The sequence below is a fragment of the Pyrgilauda ruficollis genome, unplaced genomic scaffold (assembly GCF_017590135.1).
Source record: "Pyrgilauda ruficollis isolate IOZ18807 unplaced genomic scaffold, ASM1759013v1 scaffold63, whole genome shotgun sequence".
NCBI classification, from domain to species: domain Eukaryota; kingdom Metazoa; phylum Chordata; class Aves; order Passeriformes; family Passeridae; genus Pyrgilauda; species Pyrgilauda ruficollis.
The window spans coordinates 2452793-2465013 of record NW_024528044.1 but is presented as its reverse complement, the minus strand read 5'-3'; the positions used below and the strand labels follow the sequence as shown (position 1 = coordinate 2465013).

The window sequence follows — 12221 nt, the reverse complement described above, 5'->3', positions numbered from 1 at the left end:
TGCAAATGGTATCTTTAATAGCTCACCAGCATCAGTTACGTTGGGAGACCTCCTAGAAGCTTTGGTATAGAAAATAGAAACAAAAAACAATCACAGTATTTAAATACGCATTGAAAAACACTGTTAGAGTAACATAATTTCTTCTAATCATTGACTACAATTATTCCAGAAGACGAAAAAGCACTGGAAGCAACAGAGACTACAACATGAAAGCCATATGCAATAAACAGAATGAGTTATGCAACAGGTTAGGGAATGACCCTGACAAACTTGACCAGAATGCAGACACTCTTCTCCTGCAATGGAGATCCAGAGCAAATGAAATGCAACTATACTGGAGAAAACAAAAAAAGCCCTGACAGGCCTGACAAACACACAAGACTGATGATATTTCCTGTGGTGCTTTAGGAATTAGAGGTGCTTACTAGTCTCCCTTCTTTTCAATTCCTGCTCTCAAAATGCATCAGCAGAATTGTCACCAAACATGTTCCCCACAAACCTCAACTAAGAATATAATTTTAAGTACATAATTCAGTAATGATGCCATGCAATCCTTTTGTTTATACAACTTATCTGATATTCAATTGTTCCTTTGAACGATGAAATTTATCCTCATTGTAGTCAACAAGAATATATGTTTCCTTCTCAATATTATGAATTAAAACATTCATTTAAAAAGGCTGTCCATTACAGTTACATGTAAATGCTTCATTTACATTTCCAATATCTTATTTAATGCCTGATTTTCTTTTATTTTTAAATGCACAGGAATGAACTCGCAGCTCTAAGTATTATTTATACATGTCTTAAATTTTTTGTAGAAATTGCACACAGATACCAGTTACAAGAACTTAAATTCAGATATTTGTTTGCAGACATGAGGACAATAATCTGAATTTGCTTTTCAAATTATGTTCATTTTGTAAACTGTCAATTGATGAATTTGTTTGCAGACATGAGGACAATAATCTGAATTTGCTTTTCAAATTATGTTTTGTAAACTGTCAATTGATGAACAGGTATTTGGTATTTTTAGTAACCTGCAACAACCAGTCTATGTATTATAATGATATACCTTTTGATGGTTAAGAAACACAAGTTTTAACTGTTTTGCATGTCTTTGTATAGATAGGTGTATCCTATGTACAGGATAGACAATAGCTAAATAGAAAAAAAAACCTTTTTTTTTAAGAACAGTTGCTTTTATACAGATATATTAGTCTGTTCTAGAAATTATTAGACAACTAGTCTGTTTCAAACATGGCTAAAATACAAACACCAAAATTATACATTAAGAGCTACATCCATGTGTTATTCACAACACAAGAAGATGAACAGCAGACATCCTTCAACTAAAGGATGATTCTTCTCCAGTCTAGATTCTAAGAAAGAGATCATTAAACACATTTCTAACACTTTACAGACTTCTTTTCCAAGAAGCTTACTTTCAGTGTCATAGCATCATAGAATGGACTGGGTTGGAAGCGCCCCTAAGGATGACCCAGCTCCAAACCCCTGCCATGGGCAGGGACACCTTGCACTAAACAAGGTTGTCCAAAACCTAAGGATGACCCAGCTCCAAACCCCTGCCATGGGCAGGGACACCTTCCACTAGACAAGGTTGTCCAAAATCCCATCTAACCTGGCCTTGAATACTTCCAGGCATGGGACAACTACTCCTTGTCTGGGCAATCTGTTCCAGTGCCCCACCACCACCACGGTACAGAATTTCTTCCTAGCAGCTAATCTACATCTCTCCACTTCTGGTTTAGAACTACTCACCCTTGTCCTATCTGCCCACATAAAAAAAGTCACACTCCTTCCTTTTTGTAAGCCCCCTTGAATTACTAGAAGGCTCTCTAAGAGTCTCCCCGAAGCCTTCTTTTCTCCAGGCTAAAAAATCCCAACTCTCTCAGCCTGTCTTCACAGCAGAGGTAATCCAGCCCTCTGATCATCTTTGTGGTACTTGTTGGACACATTCTCACAGGTCCTTCTTAGGCTGGAGGACCCAGACTGGGATGCAGTGCAGCCATCCAGCCAATTGCTAATCCACCAAGTGGTCCATCCATCAACTCCTGGTCTCTCCAGTTCAGAGACAAGGATGTAATGCAGGACACTGCCAAATGTTTTGCACAAGTCCAGGTCGGTGATACCAGTCATTCTTCCCTCAACCACTGTAAGAAGGCACAACAGATGTTTTTTTGCACATGTTGGCACAACAAATATTTTTCCATTCCGTCACGTGTTTAAGTTCAAGTCAATTTCTGCAGTACTAGTAACCCATGTACTATCTCATTCTACCATCTAGGAACAGGTGGTAGAGAAAAAATGAGAGAAAAATTAATTCAAAACCTAATGGTAGAGTTGAGAGAAGAGTTTAAGGTACTTCACAAGGCTCTGATCAATTTGTGTGGTTTATAAGTACTGTTTCACTTTTTCTTTATAAAACACCTACATAAGTAGTTGAGAAAATTGAACAGAGTCCTGATCTGGAAACTTTCTAAATATTAGTATCCTCTACAGAGAAAGGCACTGTAAGCACATGTAAGCATGGGAAGGAAGAACTGTGACACTGCACTAGCATATGATCCCTTTCACCTCAGCCTACATCAGCTCTTAAGATGCCCCGATGTCTCAGGGCAGTGCTGCACTATTACAAAGATATGATTTCAAAACTAAATTCACACCTAAGTTAAAGCCAAGATTTCTGTATCCAAGTAGATTCTCAATGGCTGCAACCCTTGTCAGAGGTGAAGGGCAGTGTTATGGAACCCAATCACAACGTAATGGCACAATATTCCTAAAGCACCTAATATTCCATGCAAAATACTAGAAAATGTGCAAAGGAAATTATTAAAAAAATAAAGAAATCTTACCTGCTGTTGTTGATTTTCCAACTCCCCCTTTTCCAGAAGCCACAACCACCACCTGCTTAACTCCTTCTATGGGCCTCTGCTTTGGCAGCCCTCGTGACAGGATCCGAGCACGTTTGTCCCTCAGAGCCTCATCCCCAGAGCTTGAGGACTAAGAAAAGCAAAAAGCAAGTGAATGCATGTGCACCAACCCGCAGTTCTCGCAGAGAAAACCGACAGGAGGAAACTACACGCACACTGAGAAATTTTCACCATTTGTTTAAAAACATTCTGCACAGGGGCTCTCCCAAAGGGAGGCTGCTTCACAGGCAGGCAAGGACCGGGCCAACTTGAAATAACACCAGTCACATATTTTTTTTTTACAAACACTTAAATATGAGCGATCTTAACAGTCAAAGAAAAAAAACTGCGTTGAAATAAACCAAAACACTGCTTAGAAGTCGGAACCTTTATGAAACAGACTAGACTTCGGTACAGCTGTTTCAGGCACAACAAATACAGCAACAGCGGAGGAGCAGGAGCCCGAGGTGCTGAGGGCAGGCGGTGCCGGACAGGCGCTGCCCGAGGGCTGTCCCTGCCCTGAGCCGTGCCACAGGCACCGCACACGGGCGGGCGCTGCTCCTGCCGCAGGAGAGCCACACGGAGGGCCAGCACGGCTGGACGGACGGAGCGGCCGAGCCGAGCATCCCCGCAGGCAGAGTCCCACCTGCTCCTCGCTGGCACAGCGGTACCGCCACGGGCGCCGCGCACTGCTCCCACGGAGTTCACGCGAGTCCGGGTAAAAACGGGGCAGAGCCCATCCATCTTGCTCTCCCGGCCCGGCGCTGCCCCAGACTCGCCCCCGCCGTCAACACCTGCAGCGACCGCATCCCCTCCCGCAGGGACGCTGCTGCCGAACCGGCTGCCACAGGACACGGTCCGTCAGGGCACCGCGCACGGACAGACCGTCCCGCCTGCCGCTCCCACGGCAGCCCCGCAAACACAGGGACAGCCCAACACAGCCCGGCCCTCGCCCGCCCCGGAGGCCGCGGCGCACGGCGCAGCTCCCGCCTCACTCACCGCGGAGCCGGCGGACGGAGCGGCGCAAGCGGCGAGCATATATCCCATTTCCTCCTTTGGATCATTACGTAAAAGAACAAAGAGACCTGTAGCCGAGACAGATGCCACCTGTTTGGTGGGGTTTTTGCTTATTTTAATTTGGATTTTTTGATTCGTTGGGTTTTTTAAGAGTCACAGAATTAGTCAAGTTGGAAAGCCACCACCGTGGATCATCTGGTCCAACCTCCTTGCCCAGATAGGGTCATTCTAGATTGCATCCAGACGGTTCTTAAATATTTCCAGTGAGGGAGACTCCACAGCCTCTCTTAGCAATCTGCTCCAGTGCTAGATCACCTGCACAACAAAGTTCTTCTTCCTCAAATTCAGGTGGAACTTCCTGTGCATCAGTTCCTGCCCTTTGCCTCTTGTCCTATTGTTTGGCACTGAACATTGTTCTGGTGACAGTTTTGATCATCCAGTTTACCCTCACTCAGTAGAAGTTCATCAAAACCCATTTCTGTTCCTTATGTCATGTGAGGTTTGCTTAAAGCTTTAAGACACACATCTCCTGCTTCTCTCCCACCTACAAGCCTGGTAACTACCTTGTGAAAGGAAATTAGATTGGTTTGACATGATTTGCTCATAAAATTTTGTGAATAGTCCTTATTCAGCTAAGTGATTTTATAGAAATAATTCAGATCTTAGCAATTTCAGGTCATTAGTTTGCAGATATAAAATACAGTGTAGACACAGTCTTTTGTTGGTGTCTGCTGTACTGTGTAATGGATCAGAGGATTTGTTTACATCAGTTTTTACATCAGTTTAAAGTGTTTATTATAATAAACATTTCCTCTCTTTCACAGTGAGCAGAATTTTCACCATTTTAAATGTTTCTTTTTAAATTATATTATTAAAAGTTCTAATCAAGCAAGCCAAAGGCATGTTCCAGTGCTCAGCTACAACACATAAATTACAATGCTGAAAATATTTTTTTTTCCTATCTTTGAAGTGATTCTCATTTAGCCTACATTTTTGATGTACCCACATGAGCATAATTTGCATATCTACAGGCAGCTGTATTTTGCATGTCCACAGACACCTGAAGAGGTCAAATCATTTCCCAATAATTTACCCTACTGTCAAACCAAACTGAAAAAGAATACTGAAAACTAACAAGCCACTGCATTTTGAAACTGTGATATAGAGTCCAGGGCTTTTTTTCACTGCCTTTGGAAATCATGTTACCTTTTGCATTGCAGGAAATTTGCATAATTGTTTTTCCTACCCGGAGCAGTTGGAGGCAGTGTTAGAGTGCAAGATACAGTGCATGTCACATCAATGGAGTCGGTACTGAGGGATCGTGGCTCGGCACACACTTGAGATACGGGTCACTTCGAGGCCTTTACAGGGAAAGGAACATGGTGCAAATGTACAACACACTTCTTCATTTTGAGAATAGCTCCAACACGGACAACAATAATATGAAAATATTTTTGTGGGGTTTTGTAAAGCTGATCTAGCACAAGCTGAAATTGAGCTAACAATCCTCAATATTTTTAGTTTTAATAATTTATTCAAGCACTAGTTTGTTAACTACCCTGTTAGCAAGGTAGCTAACATGACAGTAGCTTGTATTGAATATGAGTATGAAATGTTTCATTTGGCCATTAGAAAGGAAATCAATTTGCTCAGCAATACAGCAGGCATTTTCAAAATGCCTTGACTTCAGTGGAATGCACTGCAGTTTGATTGGGTAGTGTTTCCATCTCTCCTAATTGTGAAGAGAATTTTTTGGATTGTACAATTCTCACAATTGCTCTTGGCTTCCCATTTACATTTTAGCATTTGAAAATATTGTTCTATGTTGTTTGACTGGTATATTATTGCACAACATGCAACACAACATACAGTGGTAAAATATGAGTCCAGGAAAATGCAACCAAAAATTAACAAAATTTTTACTGCCAGACATGAGTCTTGATGGAAACTACAGGTAGTATCAGCATCTTTCAGAAAATTCCACTTCAGAGTTCAGAAGTGTAACAAAATGAAAGATGCAATATTTAATTTTAATGCAAATTGATAATATTTCCTCTAAGTAAATGTAGGAAAATGTTTCATAGACTCTAAATTGCTATTCAACCTGAACAATAACATGATAAAAATAGAACTGATTTTTGTGTGAAATTAGATTGTCTTGTGTTTAAATGTATCCTTTCTCTACCCCAAATCAATTAAGGGTATGCAGGTATAGCTAGGAAAGATTTCTTGCCAAAACAACTCCAAAATTTAAAAACAAAATAACATTTGAAAAATTACTTGGTAGATAATTAGGTTGGTTTGTGTGCAGTAGGATGTAAGTGACTTTTAAAAAGTATCCCTTCTCATTTCTGGGTGTCTGCATAGTACCACATTAATAATATAGTAACTGCAAACTCTTTCTCATAAAAGCCATTTATTTCAGACACTATTTGAACTAGAAAATATATTAAAGAATGGCAAAAGAAAGATTCTTCAGAACCAAGGGATCATTTTAGCTTCATGACCAGGCCTGCAACCTTTGGCCACAGAGGTACACACTGCATACTAGGATGAGTGTGTGTGGCATGAGAGTGTCAGATTCTGGGGTTTTTCCCTCCCTGGCTGGTACCTTTAAGATAAATAAGGTAAAAATTATGCTTTTTATCTTTTTTTGTCACGTGGTGATAATTACTTGGTTCAGGGCTCTGTCCTGGCTAATGAGCCTTGGGCTCTTAGCATTTCCTCTTGGCTCAGCCAATATTGCCTCACTGTGTCTCAGGATAGCTGCCGCCTCCTCCCTTTGGCAGCTCTGAGACCATGCTCTTGCCAAAACAGCATTCTCCTGTGAGGCTGACAAACTGTATCAGGCTGCAGAATAATCCAAGCCAAAATGCCTACTGGTCTGAGCTCCTTTTTTTGTCTTTGCTGTGTTCCTCATGGAAGTTAAAGCAACTTCCACATTGCTTTACTTAATGCCGAAATGCTGATCTGGTCCTACACAGACCAGCATCAGCTTGGCAGAGCTTGTGCACGGGGGCACAGTGGCATACCTGGAGGTAACAGGCTCCAGATATATCAATAAGGCACATCTCTAAAATGTGTAAATAGGGAATTTCAGACACTAGGGGAGAAAACAATTGCAGGAATATATGAGGAAAGTCCTTCTGTTGTGGTATTACCCTCTGTCATTCACTGGAATTTTTTTTCTAAAGTCTTTTTCCTGCTAGGCTTAGACCAAGGTCAACATCACTGATGTCACTGCATGGAGGCAGTTATGCCCACTTGTTGCAAAGTAAATTTGGCTCAAGGGATTTTAACACATTCCGATTTCAATTATCCCTTCAAAACAAGGCAGGTTTACCTGAGTTTTCATATAAAATATTACCTAATTTAAGAAAAAAATCTGTTTATTATGTGTGGCAGTATTTGAAAATGCAACACCTTTAACAAGCACAAAGAAAACACACAAGAAACAGTAAAATTTTAATAATTTTTCTTTATCATGTGTAATAGTGTTGCCAATAAATATAAGACAACATAAGTAGCTTCATCCTATGTGAAAGCTTTGCCAAATCTAAAACTGAAAAGAAATTGTTTGCTTTCATTCAGTTTCACTAAAGGAGGAAGAAAGTCTCTAAGAACTGATATTGATTTAGTTTATATATTGCTTTCCTGTGGAATTTTAAACAATGCAGTCCTTCACAATCAAGCAGAGATGAAAACCTTATTTAAATTGTTACTAGATTCTTCTGAAGTCAGTCAGGTTCTTCAGGTTAACATTGCTTTCTATAATAACAGTCACATCACAGTGAAGATGCAGCTTATATTACAACAATTTTTCCAACCTTTAGGAAGTGGTGCAGAAAATTAAAAGTTTATTTTATTGAATACGCCTTTCTGTTACAAAGCCATATAATTTTTCTTAGGTACCTTACCTATATAGATATTCCCTGCATGAATGGAATTAACACAAATTACCAGTATTTTCACAACTGAAGATAAAAACAAAGGGTTTGAAACTATTCCTATTGTTCGCTGTATATTTTACCAACACTGAAGGAAGACTGGCATTTTCTGTCTTTTCTTCTTTCCTATATTTATTTTTAGTAATGGAGATAAATTGGTATTATAAGAGTTTCAGGTGCAGAAAGAGTTCTGTTGCTTTAGACAGTATAAAATACAGAATAAAAAATGATGGTGACTTTCCTGAAAGCTTCAGTAAACCATTTGACACTACAGATCTGAGTCACAACAACAATCACAGTTTCAGTTTCTGAAATTACTTTAATTCTGCTCTTCATTCATTTTTCTCAGTAACAAGCTTGTTTTACAGGAAACATTTTTGTTAACAACAGAACCCTGAGCCTAAACAAGTTTTATGTAGCAAATCAGTCTTATTTCATCAATGGTGCTGATTGAAACATTATATCCATTTTTACTGGGTTTTGTGTAATTATTTTTAAAATGTGGTTAATGTTCTGTGGTCGTGTTCGAGGGTCCCAGGACGAGGGAAGAGATGAGAATCTTGACTCCATGTTTCACAAGGCTGATTTATTATGATATTATATTATATTAAAATGCTATATTAAAACTATACTAAAAAGAATAAAGAGAAAGGATCCATCAGAAAGCTAGAAAAGAAAGGAAAGGAAAGGAATGATAACAAAATCTTGTGACTGCTCACAGCCTCAACACAGGTAGCTGTCATTGGTCACCAAGTAAAAACAATTTCATATGCTGGGTAAACAATTCTCCAAATCACATTCCAAAGCAGCAAAACATGGAGAAGCTGAAGCTTCCCAGCTTCTCAGGAGAAAAGATCCTGGCAAAAGGATTTTTCATAACTATGTCTGTGACAATGTTCTAAACCAGTTCAGTTTTGCTCCATAGTGATTCAATACTTATCTCATAAATCCCTGCAGTAGCAGTGCAATTTCAGAAGGCACCAATAAACTCGGGCTGTGTATGGACCACTTACACAATTCTGACAACCTTACACAATTGTAGCAGCCTGCTCCAGAGGTTCATGTGCCAGGACCAATCTCAGATGAAAAGAACTGTGACCCAAGAACACTCCCCATTGTCAGTGCCCCCTGTATGAAGCATTGTCATGTAGAGCTGCGGCACACTCTATCCTGGGAAGCCAGAGCACTGATTCTTGGAACACAATCCTCTGGTTCTTCCTCAGCTGTGAATGTAACTCTTCAAGGTTTCACACTGAGCCAGAGGTTTTTAACTGATTCTTAACTGATGAACTAGGAACAGAATATTTTTCTTAGTGAGCAAGCCCTGGCCAAAACTATGTCAGGGAGTAAAAATGAGTTGCAATGGCCAAGAGTATTTCCCACTGTTGATTCTTAGCACAGATGTAGCCTAGAGGTTCACCTGAAACTGAGCTGGATCATTCTCCAAGTTACAGAGTGCTTTATTAGATCTGTATTTTCTGTAACAGGACCTAAAAGTTGTCATATTTGTGCTGGAATTTATCTGTGGGCACCAAAATGAAGGATTTTTTAATCTGGATATGGTCCTCACTGGGACTGTTACTATGAAGACATGATTATTTTTTCTCCTATGGGCAACAGAGTATCCAAGGAAAGATAAAACATCTGTAATTGATATTAAAATATCCCAAGTTACAGAGTAATTGTTTTATTCTGTTAATCATAAAAATGTAAGCCTCCAGCAGTTCCAAGAATTATCTGTGAAATAAAAAGCTCTATAAGAAAAAGTTATACCAAATACTATTTTTCTGTTCTTTTATAACTTCAAATATTGAAGATAAAATGTTTCACTTTCATTCTGTAGCAAAATTAAGCATCTTTTGTAAAAGAAAGAAACCATGACTCTTTGGCAGCTTAAAAAAAATAAGCCAATCAAAGAATATGTGAAAAATCCTATCATTGCAATGCTTCTGAGCTATCTAGTAATACATTAGTAGTATCATCCTAAATTAATTCAGAAACATGCATTACAAAAATTGGTGCTTTGAGAAAGTGCAAAAATTAAAAATTGAAAAACAATTTTTGACACTACTCTTTGAAACATGTTAATCTACACTGGAAGTCATAGCAGGAAGCCACATAATTTCTTGACATGTTTATTATCTTATTTGACTCCATGAATATTCATTAGAATTTACAATCTTTTATTATTTATCTCACTGTATTAAACATTTGCTTCTTCTTCCCAAGGTCACATTTTATGTATGTGGGTTAAAATAATGAAAGGTGTATGTATGTATATATATATATATAAAGAAAGGATTTTTTAAACTATTGTATTACTGAAACAAACCATCAAAAACCAAAGGCTGATCGTAAATGGAAGTCTTACAGTTGCCGTTTGTTCTAAGGGAAATGAGTTCCCAAAATATAATTTTAAGAAAAGCCCACAGATCAACATCACTGTACCAGTATATGATGTTGCACTATGGCAAAGTGAGGTATCAATTTGTGTTGCAATGCAATATTATTTCATTGAAGGGAATAAAATGCCAAAATCTGTCAACCCTTGCTTGGCTCACTGTTCCCTGGCAATCTTGCTGAACTATGCTGTGAAAGAGGTTGCTGTGTTCTGGAAACAACAGCTCCAGCAACTCATAAATGGCAGACCAAGCATATAATTAGTGCCTCCTCAAACACACAAATTTTATCACGATGTATGGCAAATAGCGCTGGGCTGACTTCAGAGGTTTGCCATTCAGAGAATTTCCTAATGACCTATCATTTTTGTGCATGCTTCCCTGACTAGCTATGGATCAGTATGCCTGAGGGGAAAAAATGATAGGAGCTGTGACTCAAGGAGAAAGCTTTTGGCCTGAAGCGTTGGTGAGTTTCACTTTGAAAATCATCCATATAAATGAAAAAAAATGACATGCAGCCTTATTATGCCTGCATACTCAACAGTAACTGGAGGCAAGGAGTCCTCCAGGTACAGAGAGAATAATAAATGACTCTCATAGTGTTTGTGAAAGGAACAGAAAAAGCCACATCTCATGTCCATTTTTAATAATGTGAGGATTTATGTCAATACTCTGATGTTACACATCATCTGGCATCTACCAAAAACATGGAAGCTCAAGTTTCAGACCCTAGAAGATATGGACACATCTTTGTCTATAGCAACATCCTCATATTATCATCAAAATTTCTCACTGAAGATGAAAAAAAAGGGATTAAATAACACATCCCCATTCTGTAGTACTAATTGCTGATGCAAAATTGTTTATAAAGTGAAGAGAGCAGTGATGCAGCAATACTTGGATAGAACAGACTTTTATTGCTATACATGGGAGGGGTAGAGGAGTATGATGCAGCAGACCAACCCTGATGGTAGGAAAACAAAGAATGTAGGAGCTGTGCTCTATTGTGCCTGTACTAAATACCTCCTCCATCAGGAGGAACCCAGTTTGCAGCACCATCTATATCAGCCAGGCATGGGCTAGCTCAGGGTCTTGAAGCAAACCAGACCCCCACCTCCCAGAGCAGTGCCAGGCTCTGAATTTGTGTGGTCAGCAGCTCCATACAGAGCACAGGAAGCTGAAGCTGGCTTTGACTGGTCAAGGGTGGCCTGGGTGGCCCTGCTGAGCTTGCTCAGGGATGGCAAACAGCTTGTACAGCTGTTGACTGTCACTGAGCTCTTTTACTCCTGCCCCATTTGCTCTAGGCCCTCTGACCACAAGGTTACCCTTTTCTAGCTCAGTGCTGGGTGCTGCCTCCCTCACCATTGAGTCACTACTGTCCTACACCCAAGTTGTTTTCATGTGCTCCTGCTGTGTAGAACCCAGATCCCAAACTCAGGAGACCAGGGAAGCAAGTCCATTTGGATACACCTGCAGGGATCAACCTGGATCTGGCAATGCCATTCCTAATGGTAAGGCAGAAAACTGCTGACCTGTGAGGGACTCCTCATGAGCCAGCTTCATGACTGTTCAGCCTCCCACTGAATCCCAGAATTAAGAGTGAGGTGTTGAAACTCAAGATTGGCTCTGCACAAGAAAGAGCATATGAGTGTATGGGATCAGCTGAATTCCATGAAAATAAAGAATAAACATTTGCTTCTAAGCAGTCCATCATGTTACAGTGAGACCCCGTGGCACGCACTGCAGGTAGGCTGCCCCCACTGCTCTGTTGATTCCACTGGAGCACCATACAGAAGTCCTTTTAACATTAATGCCTGTCAATCATACAGACAAAGATTTGGTTCAGGAGACACCCAAGCAGGAAAAAATAGAGTAGCTAAATGTCACATTAGGCCCAATGAGAAAGAAACTGACTAACACTGTTC

At 39.9% G+C, this 12221-nt stretch overlaps 1 protein-coding gene across 1 annotated transcript in view; it reads right to left on the bottom strand.

Moving 5' to 3' along the window:
- NUBPL (nucleotide binding protein like) overlaps positions 1-3980 on the bottom strand; it is a 78799-nt gene extending 74819 nt beyond the window's left edge. Inside the window, exons 1-2 of the mRNA XM_041484116.1 lie at positions 3933-3980; positions 2877-3024 (exon numbers count right to left, since the gene is read on the bottom strand). Coding sequence (XP_041340050.1) covers positions 2877-3024; positions 3933-3980 — 196 coding nt within the window. The remainder of the gene's footprint in view (positions 1-2876; positions 3025-3932) is intronic.
- Between the last annotated feature and the right edge of the window lie 8241 nt (positions 3981-12221).